The sequence below is a fragment of the Phoxinus phoxinus genome (genome assembly GCF_949152265.1).
Source record: "Phoxinus phoxinus genome assembly, chromosome: 24".
Classification (NCBI taxonomy): domain Eukaryota; kingdom Metazoa; phylum Chordata; class Actinopteri; order Cypriniformes; family Leuciscidae; genus Phoxinus; species Phoxinus phoxinus.
This window is the reverse complement of record NC_136899.1, coordinates 7,834,349-7,859,411: the sequence shown is the minus strand read 5'-3', so window position 1 is coordinate 7,859,411 and position 25,063 is coordinate 7,834,349. Positions and strand designations below refer to the sequence as shown.

General features: G+C 38.2%; 1 protein-coding gene across 1 annotated transcript in view; it reads left to right on the top strand.

Moving 5' to 3' along the window:
• The window catches only part of ek1 (eph-like kinase 1), a 60,128-nt gene extending 42,487 nt beyond the window's left edge, over positions 1-17,641 (top strand). The window contains exons 9-17 of the mRNA XM_079601093.1: positions 1,706-1,773; positions 2,395-2,520; positions 2,658-2,843; positions 8,026-8,087; positions 9,187-9,396; positions 10,004-10,153; positions 11,322-11,515; positions 12,723-12,860; positions 13,841-17,641. Coding sequence (XP_079457219.1) covers positions 1,706-1,773; positions 2,395-2,520; positions 2,658-2,843; positions 8,026-8,087; positions 9,187-9,396; positions 10,004-10,153; positions 11,322-11,515; positions 12,723-12,860; positions 13,841-13,943 — 1,237 coding nt within the window. The 3' untranslated portion in view covers positions 13,944-17,641. The remainder of the gene's footprint in view (positions 1-1,705; positions 1,774-2,394; positions 2,521-2,657; positions 2,844-8,025; positions 8,088-9,186; positions 9,397-10,003; positions 10,154-11,321; positions 11,516-12,722; positions 12,861-13,840) is intronic.
• The last annotated feature ends 7,422 nt before the right edge of the window (positions 17,642-25,063 follow it).

The window sequence follows — 25,063 nt, the reverse complement described above, 5'->3', positions numbered from 1 at the left end:
GTATTACTAGCTTAGCGGTTTGATTGCAGAGTTTTGATGATTTGTCATTGTGGTCTGATTGCAGTGCAACATTCTTGTGTGAGTTTGAATTGAACTGGCCACATCCCACAGGAAGTTAGGCTGTAATGACAGGAAGAGAAATCTATCCATCCGTCCGTCCGTTATCTTATCATCCATCCGTCCGTCCGTTATCTAATTGTTCTATAATTTTGTTTGTCAATCATTCTATCTGTCTTTCAGTCTTTCTATCATTCTATGGTTCTATATATTTATTAATTTATTGTTCTGTCTGTCTGTCTTTCTACCTACATGTCTATCATTCTATCTCTCTTTCTATCATTCTAAGAATCCATCCATCCATCCATCCATCCATCCATCCATCCATCCATCCATCCATCCATCCATCCATCCATCCATCCATCCATCCATCCATCCATCCATCCATCCATCCATCCATCCATCCATCCATCCATCCATCCATCCATCCATCCATCCATCCATCCATCTCAAAAATTAAATGATCATTCTGCTTCCTGTTTAGTGCTTTAATGCAAATTCAGCTATTGAAGTGGAATTTAGAAAGCATTCTCAATTCAGTTTCTGAATGGTGCTCATCCCTGAATTATAGGCTTTCTGAAGGGGCAATCACACATATTTTATTCTGGTGAATATGTGCACAAACATCAGACGAGCACTGTGTCATACCTTGTTGATTGTTGTGTTGTTTAAAAGGGTGTGTCATGTTAAACTGTGTGTCTAACTTTTAAAACATTAACTTTTACAAATGCACCTCAAGACCCCCTGCGGTCTGTTCAATTCTGTTGCACTCTAGCTGGTTTTGGATGCTAGAAAGAATCCTGTGTGTATTCGCCCAAAGGCTTTCAACCCTAGCTGGATTATAGTGTGGATGTGATCATTCATAACACTGTCTCTCTCTGTTGCTGACATCTTAGCTTTATTTTCCTGCAGTTAGAAGAAATGTCTTGTATTTTGTCATCAGCTGTACAATAGAGACTCCAGCATGTATTTCTATTCATAAGTGGATATTCACCTATATTATTGAACCAGTGTCCCCTAGAAACCCATTTAGGAAAGCTTTTTTCACCTGGTCCCCATCAGATGTTCCAGTCTTCAGACATTCTGCAGCCTTTCTCCACATTTCAACATTATGTATAATTATTACTATGGCTAGACAGCCTTTGACATTACTTTTTTGGCAATACGTTCTTGTTAAAGACATGACAGGAAAAGGGAATGTGTGAGCGTGTGTCACTAAGAGGATTAAATGAATAATGAACATAATTATCAGTCCTACGTTGGCCACCTTTCCTCCCCAGTGTATTGGAATATTCATTATCTGGGGCATTTCCTTATTCATGATCCCACTGTGAGAGGAATGATGTAGTTAATGATAAAGTCAGAGGTGATAGGATTGCATTTTCCCAGTGCTAAAGAGTGGATTAGTGCAGTGAAATCTTTACTAGGTGGGAAAACCGGACTCTAAAGACATATTATTGTTAAACTACTCTGTTAAAAGATGATATATGTGACTGTATCAGGCCGCTGTAGAATTGATTCTACAGTTCTCAACATTTTCTTTTGTCTTGGGGAATTGGTTGGTTGAATTAATGTGAGAGAAAGCATGTATTCCATTGTGTCGGACTGCTTTAATTGTGCTTATCCTATTGCTATCCTATTGTTCCAGGCGCTGTGGATATATTAAAGCAAAGCAAGACCCGGAGGAAGAGAAAATGCAGTTTCAGCATGGACGAGGTAATGCATGCAGGTTTTTTGGTCTTGGAAAAGAACTCAAATCTTTTTAAGAGTTATCAGCAAAATATCCGGCAAATGTTGAAAACCTGAACTTTTTTAAAGAAAATAGTTCAAGAAATCTCATCAAATAGGGCAGGGGTTCTAAACTCTGGCCCTCAAGGTCCACGTTCCTGCAGAGTTTTGCTCCAACCCAAATCAAACGCATCTGATAAAGCTAATGAGTTTGATCAAGGTTGGAGTTAAACTGCAGGAAAATGGACCTCGAGGGCCAGAGATGAGAATAGGGGTTGTATGTCTTTTTGGCCAGTCAGACGGCGAACATAATTTGTTCTGGCTGGCTGGATGGATGGATAAAGAAAGTACATGTTTTTCCAGGAAATTGTTGGTTAGTGAACAGTGTCTCTGATGCATCTGCTGATAAATGATGTACCTGATCGCTCTAGTTGCCTAATGTGTGTTTTCTCTAATGACACTTTTCCTGCCTGCCAAAGACAATGTTTAATGAGGTTGAAAATGTGGCACTCCCCTCCTTTTAGGAAAATGGATGGTTCAGTCTAGGTAACTAAAGTGACTGTAAAACAACCCAACCGTTATCCTCACTCCTACCATTTTGCATTGCAGTCAAACTTCCCGAAACCCGCACGTACATTCACCCGCACACGTACGAGGACCCAAACCAGGCAGTGCGAGACTTCGCCAAAGAAATCGAAGTTTCCAACATCCGGATTGAGAGGGTTATTGGGGCTGGTAAGTCAAATGAATGACTCAAGAACATGACCTACTTGTGTAAACCACCTGAACAGCTCACCATGGGAATGTAATGAATTGATATAAGGGATTTAGTGTAAATTCAATTAGTTGACAGGCTTTTGTTTGACTCCTAGGTGAGTTTGGAGAGGTTTGCAGTGGGCGTCTGAGGCTGCCCAGTAAAAGAGAGATCCAGGTGGCCATCAAGAGTCTGAAAGCCGGATACTCGGAGCAGCAGAGACGTGACTTTCTGAGTGAGGCCAGCATCATGGGCCAGTTCGATCATCCCAACATCATTCGACTGGAGGGAGTCGTCACCAGATGTAAGCATTTACATTCGAAACACATTGACGCATGCAACGTCTATTGCTGGAAATAGTTTGTACCCCCTGTGTTTTCCACACAGAGATAATTGACCTTACAATCTTATCTTCAACAAAAACAAAACAGCATGGATCATGAATATTCATTTGAATAAATATGTATGACAATGTTTATATCTGTGCTTTCCTGCCCTACTTCTTCAGAATAAGAATGTGCTATGACAATATGCCTTTGAATTTGCTTTATCGCAATGAACTATCACACTGCTGGTCTTCAAAAAAGTCATAGATAACACATCGTCATGGCGAGACTTAGCTTAATTAAAGACAAATAAATGGAGGAAGCATTTTATTCTCACTGTTTTGTCGGTTTCATGAAGGCATTTAGGTCTGTATCACCACAGATTGCTTGTATCGCCACTACTGAGAATCTAACATTGATGCTCGCTGCTCCCGGATGATAATGAGGATGCTAATTATAATTTGCCAATTTATTGAGAATGCTGTCGCTATTGTGTGTTTCAGGGCTCCTATTGTCTGTGTTTAAAAAAGCAGTGTCTTTCAACAGGTGTTTGGGTCACTATTGAGTGGTAATTTCCTCTACAGATCTCTTTCCTCTTTCAAGCCTCTGTGGATTAGACTGGCAGGCGCTGTAACAAAAGGACCATCCATATTCATGCCAGCTGCATGAATATCGATAATACAAACATGTAATTGGATGTGAGTTTTGGGAGGGATCATGAATATTCAATGTCACAAATATTAACATTAATCCTCTCGACATTTCCTCCCAGTTCCTCTTACTGGCGCAAAATGCTAATGGTGGCCTTTAGTTTGATTCGGTTCAAATAGTTAATATTAATGTTGGCGGTAGAGAGCAATTTTTCCCATCTTATTAAGTAAAAATACAGTAATTTTCTCCTTTTTAATTCTGTGCTGTTAGAGCATAATTATGAGCGTATGCAAGTCTTCATTCAACAAATATGTCAGTATAAGACTTTCATTATTGTAGGCTTGGAATGTCCAAAGGCGCACCGTGAGTTTTACACAGACATAGGTATTTATAAAAAGTGTTTATTACTATTTATTTTTTGTGGGGGTTTGAAGCTGGGGTGGCCAATTAAAAACAAACAAACAAAAATGTATGTGCAAAGTTCTGTCATGAAACTCTAGATGGTGCAGGCTAATGGGTCCTTCACGCAAACTGATGATATTCACAGCGTTAAATACTTGGCACAAGCTGATTGGTTTATGTCACATCTGCAGCCAATGAGCCTGCTGCTCAACATTTAAATGACTGGTTAACATTTACTATAGCAGTTTGCGGCAAGCTTTCAGAGTTCCTCCGAAACCCTCCACCTTCCCCAGCTCCACCTGCATGAATCTGCTTGTGGTCATTTTTATATATGCTATTTGTGCAGCAGCAGTACATCTTACATACTCACAGCAGCGTATCGGCGTATGTATTCATTTATATTCCACCAAGACTATATTTTCATATCCATTACCATGCTAAAAATCTTCCAAGAGTTTTCATGATAGAATATTATTTATTTGCCACTTCATCTGCAATCCTCTATACTGTATGTACACATACAATTTTATGTATTATTATTAGGATTGTTGTATTGTATTATACAATGTCAATATCATGTATTATGCTAATATAAAGGAATGTACAAACTGTAAGCCATGCACTCCCTCATTTAGAACAATCCTGGTTCAAAAACAATCGAATAACAATAAAAACATAATTATGTGCGAGTTTACCCGTGGAGAGTTGCTTGATAACCTTTCCTGCGCACATATGTAAAAACACACTTGTATTTAATTATTAGCGAATGAGGCTCAATGAAACTATCAGATCTTCCATCTTGCTCTTTCTGCCACTGAAGTAATATTACACACACGTGTGTGCTTGTGTCGGTTTGGGAACGTGTCTTCTTCCACCACTGATTGGGTGAGATTTGATAGCCGGAGTAATTTCACAGGTCACAGATCAGCCTGATGGCGTAGGGGATGGGGATAGGAGAGGTCAGCGACCCCGCGCACCGCATTACAGAAGCAGCTGTCAATCCTGCCCCTTCTCGTACGCACAGACTAATCACGGTGCTGATGGAGCCGAGCGGAGATGCATTAAAGAGGCTGAGGAGTGTTTACGCTGCCTGATGGAGCGACGGCGAGATAGACAAAGAGTTTTGCGCTGTAATATGAAAAGCATCTGTCACGTAACACGGCTTTCGGAGAGGCGCTCTATCATTACCACCTCAGACGGAAAAAATTAGACCGTGATTGAGTTTTTTGTGATGCAAATGTGTCAGCAGCTCAGAGAATGGAATCCGAATAGACCTTAATGCCCCATTCAGTTCTTTATCCCCCATCTTTACAAAAACACAGAGCTGTCATCGTCTCTATTATAAACCCATTGTGGATCTAACCATCCGATTAGCGGACTCCAGTCTACTATCTGATAACGTTCGCTATCCACGGCTGTATTTTCAGGTTCATTCCAGCTGAGTTCTCGAGAAAAGTTTTTGTGCCGTCAACAGGGGTAACAATAGACAAGAGAATGTCATTTCTAGATCATTGAATGCATTGCTTTGTTCGGGAGTAATGTGTGCTTTTAAGCTTAACTTGTTTTAAACTTCCTTTCTCCTCTGATATTTTACGACAAATTGCTGTCATCTCATCAAAAGCCCCCACAGCACGCGATTGCAGATAAAGTACAGAGTACATACTGAAGTTGCAGGTTTTTAATGTAAATCACCTTTTTCAGATCACTTTAAATACACGAATGCATTCCTTGCTCCTGTGATAATGACCATAATTACAACCTTTCAACAGCAGTTAGGCGCTTAGAGTAGATCGGCCCACTGCAGGACGTAATATGCTCATTGCCTTGTTTTAATCATGGTCGTTTGAGTGTGTGTGTGTGTGTGTGAATGGTGTCTAATTGGAGCGCTCCTAAAACTGCTGCAACATCAATCACCCTTAAATGTGAGCGCATGGATAAGTAGCTAGGTAATTTAATTAAGAAACTTATAAGTAGAACCGTCTTAAGAAGCTGAACGCCTAGAGTACGGAAACATACACGTCAGTTTGATCTGATAGTGCGAACATCGGCAATGTCAGAGAGATGTTGTGGTTTCTGTTTGAATGCGGTCTGTATTTCATTTCTGGCCAAAGGTTCGTAGGTTGAGGCAAGGGAGCCACGTTATCCAACTAGCTCACTGTCAAAGTAATTTGTCCCACGTTGATAAGCTAATGTGCGATCTGTTCGGATATCCTTCACCACGCTTACCGTGTGACATCATTTCTAAAGGGCGTGACCAATACATTTGTGATAAACTTACAGTGGCAGCGAGGACATACAGTGCAAGCCCCATTCGCTTGAGACCACAAACAGTAACATCTTAGGCCTTGGTGCTATAAATAGCTTGTTAGGCTGAATGGGGTTTTATTGGATTCAATTTCTTTGTGCTTTGCTGAAGTAGAGATTACAAAGCCATAATGAAACCATTGACTCTTCGCTTGTAGCCTCAACCGCAAATCTCCAGTCTGCAGGCTTAAATTGTGTCTTGAAATTGACAGGGTGGATGTCTTGTTAACTTTGTCCTCAAGGTCTTCTACTCACATTTTCTTTTTACTTCGTTTATCGCAGCTAGAAATGGGCAAACGTCACAACTCAATGGCAGTAAAAGCTGATGCGACGTTTCCACGTCATTTCCATTAAACATCCTGTCTAATAGTTAAAGCATAACGTAATAATTAAATCACAGCTGCTAATATATTTTTATTATAATATTTTGATACAGAATTGATTTATTTAATAAGAAAATGCATGCATATTAACTGAACCATCATGATTTTATTTTCTGTTATTTTTTCATTCCATTTAATTAATATTATTTTAAGCTGAAATTTTTTTTTTAAATAAAAAAAATAACCTGTAAATATACAGGAACTATATAACATATAATACTATATTACATATAATATATGCAATAAATAAGAAGAAACGTCACTTTCTGACCTCAATAATAAAATAGTAAAATGGGGAAAAAAAAATATTTAAATTGCATTTACTTATTTATTTGTATGTTTGTTAAATTTGTTGTATGTAGAAAATGCATGCATATTAACCTAAATTTATTTTAATTTAATTTTATGATTTATATAAAAAAAAGGGTCAAAAATAAATATAGATATTTTTAAATCGACACTAATTTACAGAAACAATTCCCATGGAGCAAATTACGGCTACATTGTTCCCTAAATATCATAATGATTATACCTCAAGGATCACCTACTGTATAACCTTTTGTTGTCCAGATTGTTAGCCGCTAGGCTAGGCACAACATAAAGGGCTCCTCAAATACATGGTGAGCATATAGGGTTAAACGTCCTCTCACATGGATGTGTGTCTGGTGCCCCGAGGAGAACGTTTCTGCCGTATGTAACATCCATCAAGCATCTCTGATAATCAGGATGGATTAGCATGCACTCTTCCCTGTCACATGTGAGGCGAGAAGGGGGTCTCTCTGATTGACAGTGTGTTATTTGGTTGGAATCAGGGGAGAATTTTTAATCACTTTGAGCATCGCAGGTGCGAGATCCCCATATGTGCCTCTTGCAGCTGTGCCTGCAACATAGCGGAGAGGTGAACACTTTTCCCATTAGCAGATCTTTACACCCCTTCTTATTTTTCACCCCCCCCAGGGCAATTAATCACAGCACTCCCTAAAACCCCCACCACACCCCCTTCATCATCCTTCCTCCGAAAGGAACTCATTACCATTTTAGGTATTTCTGGACAAAGATATTCTCAGTGGACAGCTCGCTCTAATTATCTGCCTGACTGTTATTGAGAGCTTTGATTAGGGGCTGTCACTATGAGTAACAGGCAGCAGGTAGAGGCGAAGGAAAGCTGGGACAAGGGTCTGTGAAGTCTCGGGAAGTGGGGGAGGTGCCCGCTCTCTTTATCTGCATGTTTTTCTCTGTCAACTTGGAAATGAATTAAATATAGGACACAAAGCGCCATCCTCTTCCTGCCTCTCCGTCGTGTCTTTTCTTACTCGCCTGTGAAAAAAAAAAGAAACCTCTTTCTCTCGCTTCGACTCTCTCTCTATTTTCTGCAGTGTTTCACACTTCCCGTTTTGAATCCTTGTTTTCTGTCCCTTAGGTAAGCCTGTGATGATAGTGACAGAGTACATGGAAAATGGATCTCTGGACACTTTTTTGAAGGTGAGCACACTCTATTTTGCTGCGAATGATGAAGGCCAATTTGCACCAAAGGAAATGCTGTGAAATATCACAGGAACACAAAGCAATCGTCTGGCTCTTCCAGATCAGGCTTGACAACTCGAGTGTTCACACCTCTCCATGCCTGTTTTTTCTTTGTGTCCCTCAGCTAGTCTTCTCCTACCCAGCTTTGACCACCATGAGTTATACTGGTTTGGTGTTTGTGTTGCTGGTGCACCATAATGTTCACAAGCAAATCTTATCTGGTGGAGATAGTCGACCAGCATGGTCTTTCTGATAAAGCTGGTCAAGCTAGCTTAGAAGCTTGATGGAGACACTATAGCCACTGTTTTTTTTTTTTTTTTTTTACTTTTTGATGCCAAATAATTTAAGAAAATATCCCTTCCTATAATATTAAGGCAGATGTGTATATGAACCCTTTTATACTATGTGAGACATTTTTTAAGAATGATATTATAACATTATTTCTGAAATTAAATCATTGGCTTTATTTGATCATTATACTAAAGTCAAAGCAAATTATTGAAATAATATTTTGAAAGTATTTACTTTGTATTAGGTTGACAGTGTATATTTTCTTCCACCCACTTCTAATGTTAGGTTTTAAATAAATACCCATCTTTAAAAAGCAGAATAAAGCCATAATGTCAAATTGGATATAAAATATTCTGTCAATTGACATATATAGTACCTTTTTTCTCAATTTCTGTTTGAAAACCACTGCACTAACACATCAGCATCCTGTTATTGCACCAATATTACCATGCAACAGTAGTTAACAATCAAAACATTTTGTTTTCTTGCCAGAGGGTTTAATGAAACATCATAAATTGGTTAGTTGGTTACTTGCCATTGCTCGCATAAAAAGCCTGAATGATTATACAGTCATTGCAGTTAATCGCTCATGCCCTGCAAGTGCAACATGAGCAACACTTTTAATTAGGGAGCCAATGAATTATGAATTACTCACGAGACAAATTCAAACCTGACCGACAGTGCCAGGATCCACAGAGGTTGAACACGGCAGAAAATAAGGCCACAGGGATGAGTGTTTGACATGAGAACTCTTCATTTTGTTCAGAAACACGACGGGCAGTTCACGGTGATCCAGCTGGTGGGAATGATGCGTGGGATGGCCGCGGGCATGCAGTACCTCTCAGAGATGAACTACGTGCACCGGGATTTGGCGGCACGGAATATTCTGGTGAACGCAAACCTGGTGTGTAAAGTGTCTGACTTCGGGCTGTCACGTGTGCTGGAGGACGACCCAGAGGCGGCGTATACTACACGGGTGAGAGATCATGCTTCTGCTCTGGATGTCTGCTCTTCTGGGTCCTGGTCTCATTTTAACTGGATTTACTTTGCAATGTTTTTGTTGTGATATGTTAACTGGTTTATTTTATTTTTTTTTAGTATAATTTGATTGTGTAAACAAAAAACAGACTCTGTGAGATATATTCTTGCTGACCTGTAGTCTGGAAATGAGGTCACGCAGGACTGTCATATCAGCAGCTATCCAGACTGATGGATAGCTAAACATCCACTCAGTGTGTGTGTGTGTGTGTGTTACTCACTGCTTATGAATGCATTTTTACATGGTTTTGCTGAAAATAAATTCTAAGTTTTGATTTTGTTTTTGGGTCTACTTGGGTTCCCCAAAAAACACCTTATTTTTCACACATTTAACACTCTGGGGTGCGTTTCCCAAAAGCATTCGTTACCCAACTATGGTCGCAAGTTGCGTTGTTATATCAGCATAGTTCAACGAGTCGGTGTTTCCCGAAAACATAGTTCTTAATAGTCTTATTAGTTAATAGTCACTTAATAGTTTTGCAATTTGTAGCGATGCTAATTTCTACAACTGCTAACCTCTGATTTTGTGCTTCTTTTTTTTTAAGGGGGGTAAAATTCCCATTCGATGGACAGCCAGTGAGGCCATCACCTACAGGAAGTTCACATCAGCCAGTGACGTGTGGAGTTACGGCATTGTCATGTGGGAGGTGTTATCCTATGGGGAAAGACCGTACTGGGAAATGTCCAATCAGGACGTGAGTAAATTCTGACAGTTGCATTGCCATCAGTGTATAACCATCAGTGTTATTTTAGCATTATTCATATACCTTTATAATATTTATTATTTTTTTAATAAGATTTATTTATTTACTTATAAGTATAGGCTATATAATTTTTTTTTTTTTCTTCCAGTTTTCATTTTCATTTTAATTAATTTTTTTGGGAATTTTGCCATGTACTTTTTTGGGGTCTTTTTTTATTTATTTAAGATTACGTTTTTAATATATTCATGTTTTATTTAAGCTTTCTTTCAATTAACAAAAATAGTCTTTATTTTAGTTAACAATAACAACACTGGTAACCATTGCCATTTGTCCAGCTTTATATATTTAGTTTTTTAAATGTGACAATCCTCATCGATTTGTAATAAAATACCTTTGCCAGAGAACTTCTGTGGGACTAGATGCTTTTTTTTTTTAAACTCCCAGGCTTACAGAGGTAAAAAGATTAAATGCATCTGGAGGGTGAACATTTCCAGATTTCAATTCACAGGCCGCTTTAAAAGAGGGAATTTGAATCCGTGTCAGTGGGTTCTTGGCAGATTTTCCACACCAGAAACCATTTTCATTTATTTATCTTCACCTTGGGAAGAGATTTGATTGGGATTTGGAAAGAAGCTGCATGGGAGAGAGATTGAGACATTTGGGAATGATTCAGGACTCTATGCTCTCGTCATGTTAAACTGGAGCACGAAAACATTTGCATGCTTGTTAGCGGATGCACTTTTATTGTGTCGAGGGAAGGGAATTTCGAAAGTTCCATTCATGGCGTAAACCACAAAATCCATCTGTCTTCCTTCCTTTGCCATGGTAACAGGCAATGGTGCGTTTCAACGGTTACAGTCTTCCAGGCAAGAGTTAAGATAATACGAATGTTTGCATCAGGCTAGTTTATTCTTTCCCTTACGGCGGTATCATTTCATAAAAGAGACTAAATTAAACAGCTCTCCTTTGCGCAAACAAAGACGGTCTCACTCGAAATCTCATTCTCACTTCATGTCACAGATGGGTAAAAAAATGAATTAATCTAACCCCACACAAAAGCTAATGCATTAAACGAATGAATAAATCTGCTCAGTATTCATGAAGCGTATACGCTGCTAATAAATGTATGAGTTTTAATGTGAAATCTTCTTCCCTCCAGGTGATAAAAGCAATAGATGAAGGCTACAGGCTACCGGCTCCAATGGACTGTCCGGTGGTGCTTCACCAGCTCATGCTAGACTGCTGGGAAAAGAACCGCAGCGATCGGCCCAAATTCGGGCAGATTGTGAACACCCTGGACAGGCTGATCCGGAACCCAAGCAGCCTGAAACAGCTGGCCAACTCTGCAGTCTGGTGAGCCAAATTAAATCTGAATTCAATAGAGGTGATCCGTTGGGATGTGTGCAGCGGTTTGTTCGGCACAAACGGCGTGTAATATATAGCTCACGATGAAGAGTGTTATGATGTTTCTCAGGTGTGTGATTAAAATCTGAGGTGTTTTTTTGCAGTAATCCAATAAGCTCAAAATAAATGAAACCGATATCCGGCTAATCTAGATTGAAGCCAGATGTACATCTGTACAAACTTCTTACTTCCAGTGCATGTTTCTCTCAGTCGAGAGGGGGGTTTGAGGTGATATTGGCTGATATCTGATTGCTTGTCTATCCTTCTGCTGCATTTCGAGGGCTGCCAAATAGGAGGCAGATGGGCGCTGGATTGTTTCGACTGTGCTTGCCACAATTAAAGCCGAATCTGAATTTCCCCACAAACCACTGGGAAGCCCTTGCCCCATGTCCCTACCATTAAGTAAAATGGGGTTAGATCTAAATTACTAAGATTGTGTGTGCTATATTAGACGCTATGCAACAGGGAAGGAGAGGGTGACAGAGACATGGTTTGGTGCAATCTGCCTCCCTTCTGGATCTGGAAAACATTACATGTCCAGGCAATGATAAGCTTCAGATAAGCTTGATAAGTACACACACTCGAACATATAAAATAAACTGGTTTCTCACTCTTGAAACTGATATTTGTGTTTGTGAGCGAATTTACAAATGCTCACATCATGGCAACAGCATGGATTTTGTAGAAATCTAAATTAAATGTGACCACACAGCAAAAAATGGACACATACACTACTGGTCAGAAGTTTGGTCAATGTTTTTGAAATGGTCAATGTTTTTGAAATGCTCACCAATCAGCATATTAGAATGATTTCTGAAGGATCATGTGACACTGAAGACTGGAGTAATGATGCTGGAAGAATTCAGCTTTGCAATCACAGGAATAAATTACATTTTAAAGTATATTTAAATGGAAAACTGTGATTTTAAATTGTAAAAATGTTTCTCAATATTACTGTTTTTACTGTATTTTTGATCAAATGAGTGCGGCCTTGGTAACTGAGCATTTTAAAAACATAAAACTTGTATTGTACATCAGACCAATTTAAAAAGCTTTCTTCAAGGCAGTTCTGGCATATGTCATACTATATTTTGAAATGACATGGGTACAGTAAATAAGGCTGTTATTCTAACTGCACTTCCTCCTCCATGCACAGGGAGGACCCAGTAACTCCTGACACAGGGGTCAACACAGTGGAAGACTGGCTGGACTTGATTAAAATGGGTCAATATAAGGAAGTATTCTGTAGTGCCGGCTACGTCACCCTGGACTCGGTTCTGTATGTCAGTTCCAGGTAAACAACAGCTAGACCTCACATTTATGTTAGTATGAGATGATTGCTTGCATTTTCAAGAGACCGTTCACAATGGTATATCAGCTTACTGCATACTGAGAATCAAACTGTGCACAGTATACATAATGCAAAAAATAGTTCTAGTATGGCGTTACGAAAATACCAGCTATATTTGAAATTGAGTACTAGATGACTACTTACTGCTAATTATACACCATATACTGCCTACTGTTTTCTAAGAATTATGTAAAAGAGTATGCATGTAATGTTAAATGCTCCAAACAATAGTTTGCTATAATGTTGTGATATGGCCTCTTTGCGTTGCATGTTTAAGTCATTAAACATTAAATGTTAAAGTGGCAACCAGTTGTCTCAGAAATAAGTATAATTGTTTTGTTTTCATGCATAATTTACATTTTGGCAGTATGATCAAAAATAAGTATGCAGCAGTAGTATACCACATTGTCACATGACCTCATTACAAGTTATTGACTAGGAACTTGGAAGTACAGTAGTTATACATTTTAACTCAATTGTATGTAAAAATTGTTGTGCATTTTGGTATTTTATTCCAAAATGGGGTTTTCAGTAGTAACACCATAGAAGAAATTTGTTTGGTTCCCCAATGAACCTTTCAGAGAACAGTTCTTAAAATAATATTTTTTTCTTAGTGTAAAGAACATTTGAAAAAATCTAAAGAACCCTTTTTTACTGTAAAGAACCTTTTGTGTAATGGAAAGTTTCCATAGATGATAAAGGTTCTTCATGGAACCATAGATGCCAATACAAGCTTTATTTTTAAGAGTGCAAGATATGAGTAATGGCGTTATGTATTCTACATCATTTGCAATGACATAATCATGTCATCTGTACACATTTAACAAACCGCATGCTATACAAATAGATTGAGTTGTATGCTATTACAAACATAGCCACACTTAGCTAAAGCATTTTCTTATTTCTCTTCGTTTCTCACACAGTGAACTGGATAAGATAGGCGTAGCACTGGCAGGCCATCAGAAAAAGATCCTATCTAGTATCCAGTGTCTTCAGGCACAGCATGGGACTCAAGTTCAGGTATAGCGCCTCACCTCAACGCCCTCAACTTGTTCCGCTTCCACCGAAGAGGAGATTGGGAGCGTTCTTGCCACATGGAAGCGTCTTGCTGCAAAATGACTCTGTCTTATCTCTACCAGCACTGAAGTTCCTCAGCCCTACAGGAGAATGGGCGGGTACCTTCCCTTTTGTGATCAGCATCTAGAAATCTTCTAAGGCAGTAGATCACTCTGGATGTTCAAAGACTGTGGACTTTAAAACTGGATATTATTGATCCAAGTGAAGTAAGGACAAGAACCAACACCATGTGAAATCACAGCACTGTGAACATCACGCTCCACTCCTCATTGTACAGAAGAAAGACCTTGAGAAGAAACACCGATTGTGTCTTGTAAATCTTTTTTTGCGAGTGATACCAGTACGATTTTCTTCAATAACACACTTAATGTGAACCGCGAGGATGAGGAAACCTTCAGCGAGATGTCCTTGAAGACTTGTGTATGTGGAAATAGTTTAGAAACATTCAGCAAAGACAGCTCGCCTTTAGAAAGCAATGAAGCACTGATCTCTCTTTCACGCGTACACGCACATTCAAACGGTACGTAGAAGGGCCGCTCCTTGACCCCGAATGCCACTCCGGCCTGCTCCCGTCAAGCCCTCGGCAGCGTCTTTGGAATATGTCAATTCCACCGCGGAGAACCCAGAGTTTCGAGAGACCACGCTTGTCACTTTTGACAAGTTCTGACATCCGATGCATAGCAACAGAGAAACGAGAGACGTTTAAGGAATGCAAAGTAATCGTGGCTCCAGAGACAGGACAGCGTGACGAAGTCATGAAGAGGGCAGATGTCATCCGTCCTTCACACTGGCAGCAGCTTTCCAACTTTTTCAACACGTTTTTGTGGAGCCACTCCATTTGATGTGGCTTTTCCTCTAATTTCATTGCATATTTAAAGTATTTCGCCTCATTAAATGCATTTCATCATGAACGTGAGCCGTCATGGACATCTTTGTTGGAAGGAGACAGGATGTTGAGCATTTAACGAGGGAGACTTTATCCCTAAATCGTCCTGGTGTTGATGGAGCTGCACTCGGTGGACTGTCGAACCTGTATTTGTGTTGGACCCCTTTTAGCGTAGCGCTCTGATGGTTACCGAATGCTTTGTACCTTCATTTGATTTGATAACAAAACGGTGGAGCTTAAACATTTTAGCATACAATTTCCATGTCATTCCGTGCACCATGTTCACATTCCCGTGTAAAAAGTTGTCCGCAACAGATGCTGGTGCTTTAAAAATAGGTTCATCCTCCATTTTCTGGTTTCTCGCCCCATGTTTCTTGGCAGTGCTTTGTTTTGCACTTGGAAATGGTGTGATTGAACAAGAAAAGAGTGTTTTGCTGTAGAAATCGAGACATTGTACAGTGTTGGTTATTGTATTTGTACAGTAATGACTTCGTGTTTTGAAGGTTTTTGTCAGTTGTAAAATAAGGCAAGGTGGTAACTCTTAATTTAACCTTCAACTCTAGCTTTGAACAGACAAGGATTGTGAGGCTGTAGAATGTAATGGATAATTTAGCTTTATGGTGTTGGGTAAAGCTAAGCATTCTCAGGATTGTTTTTGTTTTCGTCACTGATACACAATTCAAAATGGCAGCAGATCAGACAGAACTGCCTACTCAGTTCTGTCGTCTACGGATTTACTTCCTGTTTGATGCCTTTCAGTTTCAGTGTTCATATTTATGTTTTGCCATCATAGGTCATTCATTTACTTTTGGTATTTTTACATTTTGTCTTGTTTTCCAGTAAATAAATAAATAAACATAAGAATAATATCTAAACATCTATGCTTAAAGTTTGTCAATTGGGTAAAAAAGGTTTCATTCATGATATATCCCCTGAAACACATTATTTTCTACAAACTCCACTACTGTACACCTCGCTACTGGTCAGTAAGATTTTTTAAAAGAAATTAATACTTATAATTCAGCGAGGTTGTGTTTAATTGATCAAAACTGCATTTTAACATGTTAAAACAGAAAACTGATTTTTAAATTGTATACATTTTACAATGATACTGTTGTTACTGTAATGTTGATCAAATAAATGCAGCCCTAGTTGAGTATAAAATAACAAATATTACCGAACAAATGTATTTTATTTTATATTTATTAATATATCTGGTTTTAGGATGTTTATAAAATCAACCAATTTATTGGAAAACAAGACAAAATACTGAATGAATTGTTTTCTTCAACGAAATACTGAAGAAAACAAAAATACTGAATTGCATTTTTTTTTGCAGTGCAGCAAAGTATTTAGATGAAACGGTAATGATTTAATAAGCCAATCCTGGTAAGTATAATGCTAAATAATATTTATTTAATATACAGTAATTATAATGTTGGCAGACACGTTCTAAATGACGAGGCAACAAAAATAGTGTTATTCTCTCATTCTGTGACCTCTCCGGGAAAGTGTTCCTTCAGCTCATTGAGTTCAATTTAATTGAAACGATAACGAAGCATGTTTATTTCTTCCGAATATTTATTGATGCAAGTCAAGGTTATAATTGTAATAATGGGCACATCTGCTCTGTGCTTTTAGTAATTCTTAATTAGGAGCTATTCCTAATTGTCAGATTACTGAAACATATGTGCCTATTCAGATTTGTAATTTCCCATGCGGCAACAATAACAGCGAATAATTTAATGAAGCATTGCAAAAAGCCTCTTCCAACCCAAAACGATACACTTTGAATCCTGGGTTTCTTTGAATGATTTTCAGATTTCAGAGAGTTCTCATTTGTCATGTTTTTAGTTTATAGCCTACCATTTACGCAACACAAACATGCACACAAACTTTTGCAGTTCGATGCAGTAAACATTGTCTTGAAGTGTTTTTGACATTCCTTTTGATTTTTTAGAAATAATAAATGCAGTTGTTTGTGTTCCATTTTTTGAAGTACTGTCATTATCATGCAAACTTTGGTCTGGAAGTTTACAAAGTCCACACTACCTGTTACCGAGTTATATCTGCACATTGCATCAGGACCTTGGTTAGACATTTTTAGCCAAGACACATCACCGATAGTGAACACCTAACTTCTTAAACTTTGATTGCCAGGTTTGAATATCAGCCAGGATTAGCACTGAGAATAATAAATATATGTCACTCAGCGGTCGAGACGTGCAGCGCTGTTTGAAAGATATTAATGATGTGTCTGGAAGTCGTCAATTAAACTGTAAGAGGCCACTCTCTTTTGTCCGAAAGTATCAGTATTACGAAATCGTTGGATGGTTTTTCAGTCGGCCTCTATAACTCAGCCAGTCAGGACTGTTGCTTTGTTGTACGAGTAACCGCACCGTGCATTACATAATTGAATCATATCTGGTATACTTACGCTGAGGTGTACACATGTGATGCACTTTGCCACCCACTTCTAAACTGGAGTACATCAGCCCTGAGTGTAAAAAGCTTCTCTGGCTTGTACAAGGTCAGTAATGGATACACGATCAGATAACTCGATGAAGGGTCACTGAGTCATTGACTTTAGCAAACCAGCTCCGTCAGTACCTGAAGATGTTACCTCTAATTTTCTGTGTATCTTTTGTTTAGAATTTTCAACATTGTGATGATTTGTGTACCGGTTTGGTTATTATTTCATAAAGCTCTTGTTGAATTGTATGCATTCTGAACATTGTCCAATAAATATGTTAATATTTTTAACCTTTTGTTCTCGTCAAAAGTCTATGACATAATTAATGTGAATTTATGTATGTATTAGTATATGTATGTGTGTGTGTGTATATATATATTAGTGCCCCCAGAAATATGTGGATATTCAGACCACATTTATAAAGCTATATTTAATATTTATAATTTATTAGTATTTAACAAATAAACAAAATATTGATCCAAATGCCATTTATTTTAAATAAATATTTCCTACTGAAACAATACAGCAAAAGTTATAAATAACTGGCTTAAAACCATTTTTTCTTTGTGAAAATACTAACATGCCCAAGACTTTTGCACAGTACTGAATATATATATATATCTCACACACACACTGTAAAAAGTGACCAGTTGACTTATCTTAAAAAGTGAGGCAACCTGTTGCCTTTAAATTATGAAGTAAATTTGACAATTCCACATAATTTTTTTTTTCAAATACACAGGAAGTTTATTTACTTAATTATTTCAAGGGAATGGGTTTCCTCACTTTTTTAAGTTGTCAACTGATCACTTTTTACAGTGTATATTTTGTATAATTATAGTACTTTTTTTTTTCATTTAAAGCATCACCAATGCAGAAAAATCAGGAATAAAGGGTCATTTCCAAAGAAAACATTGAACATCTGTCACCAGAAAATGGTTCCTGAACCTAGACTCCCCAGAGTGATAGTGAATCAACACACAGGTAAACAGACTGTCAGACGCTTGTCTCTCTCCCTTCCCTTCTACCTCTTCCAGTATATGCTCGAGAGATCCATGCTAACTGAAAGCAAACACAGCAGAGGTCTTTGCTATTCCCATCATGCTCTGCTCAAACAGTGGGCCACCATCTGGAGGGGCTTCGTTGAATGGCAGTTGGGTTTCGCCTCCTTAAAAACTTTTCAGTTTAAGCTCCTCCACAGCCATTTCGTTAGAGCTTGTTCTCTATATCCAGCTATTCATTCCTGGCCCGGTTCTTCATTACTAAACTCAAGCAAAGATTGATTCAGGTTTTGTTGCATGTATGACTGGTATAGAAATAATATGTGTGGGTGTATTCTGTATGTTTGAAAGACACCAAGCATCGTCATAAACAACGGTGTGATGACATCATCAGAAAAGCGGCAACCTTTTCAATGTCAAATGTAAACCATGTTTTATTCTTGGAGAATATTGCATTATTTTTCCTCATCTAGTAATCCAAGCATCTGCTTTTATCCTACTTTAGTTGAACTTTATGTATTTTTTGGGGGGAGCTATTTTTTATCCTCTTTGAAGATGTTTCAAGGGCAGACAGTCATGGAGGCAAGCCAACAGTGTCATGCTGCACTGCAGCCAATGATTTCCACCTTTTATTTGATTACAGCACAGTGTTTAATTAATGCTGCAGAATAAAACCAGCAGCTAGTGTTAATATCTCTGTTCCAAATCCTAGTTTATAGTCAGCAACCTAATCACCTACTACTGAATTGAATGCGTACAGTAGGTTGCTGCTGTAAACACTGACTACAATGCTTGTCTGATTCACCCAGCAATTAAACTCAAGTTTGTGGTAATTTCAGTCCTTTTTATAGCAACTTGTTAGCATTTTTGTTTAATACAAGCAGCTTAAAAATTCATGGTTTTTGGTGTGTAGCATGCTAACATTAGCCGCTATAAATTATAAACAACTGAAAACCGAGAGGATCTAGGCTCAAATGTTGATTGTCTTCCTGGTTTAATGATTACAAACAGAAGAGTTGCAATGTTAGCATGTTGCTAAGCTAACAACAACAACACACTCTAATTAGCACAAAAATACAAAGTACACATAATCAGTGAAATAGACCACTTTGTGATTAGATACAGATATTTTTACCCGGGCATACTTTGCTGTAGGCTACTGAATGAAACAGTGCTATTTTGAAAGTTGCAGTGCATTCTGGGATTGCTTTACCCGCAAAGGATACATGTGGTGCTGACATCCAATTAAATATAGGTACTTGGAAGAGGCTTTGCATTAGAAGGATGCCTATGATGTCTTAAAATGATGCCTAGTTTAGAACGATGAGTACTATTTATCATGTTGTGGCCTATAAACATACTTGATACATACTTTATTCAAATTGTGTGGATATGTACTTGTTGCATACTTGAGTCCTATAAATGTAAATTGACCCTGAAACAGTGTTAAACTTTTTTGTATTCAGGTATTTCAGTTAAAGTAGCAGTCATGAATGATAAGAATATTATAACCTTTTAGGGTAAAATCTGCAAATAGAATGTTATGAGTCGAAATTTAAAGCTACACTGTGTAGGAATTACTCCCATCTATAGCAGTGAAATTGTATACGACTACCAACTGTACCAATTACTTTCTAGCCCCTCCCATTTCGAGGGCGTTTTAACTCCTACGGTGGCCGTATTATTTCAAATCTGCCGGCAGTCGCGAGTAATCTCCCCCTCACATTCGTCATGGTGCCACTGAGTGTAAAAACGCGAAAGGCGAAGCTTGAATTTCCAGGTATGTCCCTCTTTCGCTAATGTATTTTCAAGATGGAGGCACAACATGGCTTCCGCCATTCGAGCAGCTCACCCGTATGTATTATAAATGGCAGATTCTACGCTTACGAGAATACTTGATTAGTAGGAATAATTATACATTAATGAGCACATCATTTTGAAAGAACAAAGTGGTTTTTGCTAAGAATCAACTTAAAAAATTACAGTGTAGCTTTAAGAGAGAGTTGCTTTGAAAAGAAGACATGGTTGTCTGAACTATAACAAGCACAAGAGCGTCTACATGTTAACAGCATGGACATGTACACGTTGCCATGGTTACAACAAAGACACCCAAGTCTCTGGATTGAACCCAAGTTCAATCCGTAACAACTCCATGTATGGCAAGAACCAATCGAATAAATTCAGTTTGTGTGACTGCAAGGGAATACAAATGTGAGAATAGGCTAGGATTAGCTGAAAAAAGCAACCTGAGACTTTGTGATTTATGATAGCGTGTTTTGTATCCAGTGGTGTTCTTGTGTTATGTGAGAGTTGCCTTCATTTTGCAGTGTCCATCAAGTCATGGGGATTAAAACCAATATAATTTTTCTTCGAAGCGTGAGCTAAGCCGACCACTCTTTGTCCTCACAGGTGACACAAAAAGCTCTTCTCGACTGCTGAGTGCGCACACACACCCATTGCATAAAATTGCATCAGACTGACATATCTGGTAACGATGTGTATTTCATTTGTCTAGTCTGTAAGACAACACATTTCCTATGTTTAATTTAGAACTAGAGTGAACAAAGTCTGTTCATAGAATACTAAACCTTCTATGTTGGCTATGCTCGAAATAGCAAACTAGAATATTTGAAGAAGGGCTATATAGTATAGGCTAGTGTACAGCCTGCATTTTTTGTATGCATAGAATACTACTGGTAGATATATTGTATACTACAGAACACACTGCTCAGAATACTGCAATGTGATCTGCATTTGATTCAGTTGCCAAACGTTTTGGCATTTTTTACACCAATGTCATAAAATGTGCATAAATGGAGCCAATCAAACAGGGTCCTCGCACCATCGGTATTGTTTATTATTTTCTATGGGTGTATCAGCTTCCTAATGCAGTAGTGCACGTCTTTTTTCTACTATAAAATGTACAAAGTGGGTTATACAGTGATGCTTACATATACTGTATGCATAAAAAAATATGAATCTTAAAATATTCTAATAAATAAAATAATCTCTCTCTCTCTCTCTCTCTCTCTCTCTCTCTCTCTCTCTCTCTCTCTCTCTCTCTCTCTCTCTCTCTCTCTCTCTCTCTCTCTCTCTCTCATAATGACAGCTCTCTCTGGCAGCTGTGTGTCTGTATCTGTGGATGTGCACCTGCGGGCTGGGTGGGCTCTGACAGTGGTCTGGCTCTCTGGAGCCGCTTATAACACATCTGTGATGCCTTAGGCTGCCTGTGTTTCTGCTGCCATTAAACGCAAGACTAGACCACAAATCCAGACGTTACAACTGAAGAACTTCAGGGAGTCTAGATGCTTCAGTGTCCTGAAAACATAAAAAATGTACAAAGGAGGAGAAAGGAAAAAGAAAATGATGAATAAGAATAAATTATGTTTCATTAGTTCGGTCAGAATTAGTTAATAATGAAAACGTATCCCAGGTTAAATATTTGCTTATTGAAATGCAAGGCTGCTTAATGAATGTTGACACTAAGTCTCGACGTGGGTCTCGATAAAAAAAAAAAGCATCAATCACAGTTATTCTAATATAATTAAAATGTGTGCTGGAGGGCCTGCTCTCTTCCTCGAGAGATTTGCGGTGTTAAGAAAAGAATATATTAATGTTGAGCTCAGTGACAGGACATGCCCTCACTCAATTAACCTTAAAGAAATGGAGAGACACAAGACAATGATGCTCCACTTAAAGTGCTAATGACGTCTTAACGAGAGAACTCAAGCCTACTTGATCTCTGACCTTTCAGAATTGACGCGAGTCCAGGAGGTCGGAAATATTGATCATATTTTCCCTCATTAGAGTCACCCTTGCTCTGCCATATGATATTTTCTGCTCATTCTGGCGTAAAGGGATAGTTCTCATATATTTCACTCACCCTCATGTCCTTCCAAAACCGTATGAATTTCTGGAAACACTTTATTTCGATGGTCCGCTTTAGACATTCACATTCTACTAACTATAAGTAACTTTGCAACTAACTCTAAATAGAGTATTAGTTTATCTGCTTAATATCTGCTAACACTTTATTTTGATGCTCCCCCAACAGTAACTTTGCAACTAAGTGTCAACTTATTCTACTAACTCGAATCCTAACCTAAAGTCTACTAATCCTCTGAGAGTTAGCTAACATGCAGTTGCAAAGTTACTTGTACTGTAGTTGAATGACTAAAGTGGACCATCGAAATCCATTGCATTTTATTTAGCAAATAAAACCAATAAGCCAAAGTTAGAGGCCATAAGTGATGTCTTGCCTTAGAAAATTGACATCTTCACCCTTCATTGAAATATAATTAAAAATGTGTAAAAGATTGTGTAAGCGTATTGCGTATAGTTGCGCTTGGAGTCGATTGTTTTATTTGTGATAACGCAATGAAACATGCCAAATTGTGTGGAAATAATTTTTGGCCAGGCTGTCACACAAAGAAATTATGAACACATGCAAAAACAATTAAGACAATTAACAATTAGATGACTAACTGTTGTAGTCAATGTATGCCTTTTCATGGAGGTTTTTGTTTTTCTATGCAGTGTTTTGCAAATAAACCCTGTAGCAGTAGTTTGCCTTTTTTGCCATATCATTTTTTTCAGATAATTTTTTGATTTTGAGATCACATCAAGTTTTTCCTCATATTTTGGTGGGGTTTTTTTTTCAAACTTGTAGGGTCATTAAAAACAAATATCCCCCCCGGAAATCACTTTTGACCACTACTGTACATGGCATGATATAAATTCTAGAGTAATAAAGTAAAAGATTGCAATTTTTTTATTTGAAAATTATATTCCCTGTTAACTCTAAACCTGCCATTGCTAACATTGCCATTTAGTTTCTTTATATGACAACAAAGATCACAAATCCTAGTTTGACATACTGAGGATGGAGGCTGACCACCGTTTTAAGGTCTGTCCCATTTGTGCTCGTGGAGAAACAGAAAACCTCACAATCAATTTCCTTGGACAGGGAGTATTAAAACTAAAACAGGTGTGCTTCTTTAGCCTTAACTGGACACACCGGCCAGCCAACGACGCAGTGTCATCCATCATCCTTTAGTCTGTATCAGCAACAGCTGTGTGATGGAGAGAGCGTCACTCTTTAAGAATCAATCTCCATTTCTGCTCCTTCTCCCACAATGCATTCCCTCCGCGACGCGCCGCTATGGCAAATTGATTGACTTCTGGTAAATACGGCATTACCACAAAGTCAGAGGCAGGAATTTATCATCATTTGTGTCTCTTCCATCCGAGAATTCATTATGAGGCTTAAATAAATAAAGATAGGGCCACAATCGTCTGCTTGTGATGCACAGCGTGAGGAAGACTGCTGGAGGGCTCCTCAAGACGGATGCTGCTTAAGTTACGCATCAATAAAGATGCAGATGTATATACAAAAATAATACTTTAAAAATGCAATGTCCATTCAGTGCTTTTATCTGCCACAGCAATGTAATGTCTTTGAATCATCTTTATTGGGTGGCAATTAATATATGTATTTAATTTGGTATATATCGTCATTTAATAAAATTTGTATTGATTGGCAGCTCTAATAAAAAGAGACAAGCACATTTTTGTTACCAATCCAAGGTCTGTTGGGACACTTATGCAATGATAAAAATGCAATATAAATACAGATGCACTTCCAGATCATTGGAAGCCAATTCACTCCGTCTTGTTTTTACACCTAAAAACTAATTTCCCTTCTTTTGGCTTTCATTCTTCCAACACAAAGCCACGTTGAATTCGGCCTGCTGCTGCTAGATTCCCCCCCCAACACACACACCAGAGTGAAAATATTAGTTTAATATCAGTGACCGTGAGTGGAGACAGTGGAGACATGAGGGGCGCAGAATTAGACTGTGGCGCCTTGCGATTCAGGCTTGTGTTTCAAGCCTGATGACAGTTTAATGAAATATATGGGGTCTGATGCCACAACAGGAGCTGTTTTCACATTACAGAGGAATTAACAGATTGTGCCTCTGCATAACCATTGAGCCTGAACGTGTAAATCTGACACTAGACGAAAGTTCAAAGTCAAAGACGTTGTGAAATCATTGACCGTATTTACTTTACCATGTGTCCGTCATCTTGTTGTGCACAGTTCAGTGGTGCATGCTATTCTAAACAATACAGCATATTCAACATGTGATATTTTCATAACCATCAAGATGGTTAAAAACTAGCTACAGTGTCATGAAAATGCTATATGCCTATGCCTTCATTTCTCGTGTTTAAAAACCTTAAAAAAGAATCAGATACTGTTAAATGTTACTGTAGCAATGGTGATACAATTATTGAGTGAAAATATAAACAGTTTTTCACATGGTTTGATTCCTAAGAAAATATACTTGGAATGCCATATAAGTCACTGGATTAAAAAGTCTGCCAAATGTGAATGGCTCATTTTAAATGGTTGTCAATGGACAAAAATGCTTTTTAGAACAAAATTATATAGTTTCAGCTTTTACCATGGTGCGCTAACAAGGCCATACTGAGCTAAATTTGATCCCCTTGTCCCCAAAGTCCATTCGCGGATGGATCCTGCATTGAAAACTAGCAAGAGCTGCGTCCGAAATTGCGTGAGTAGGTACTTCTTTTGAAAAAGTACTTACTTTGCGACCATTAAATAGTATGTTCGGAATCTTGCCAAGTCGCAGATAATCTTTTTACCTCTAGTTTTATTAATTCGGACATACTACTCTTTTCACAT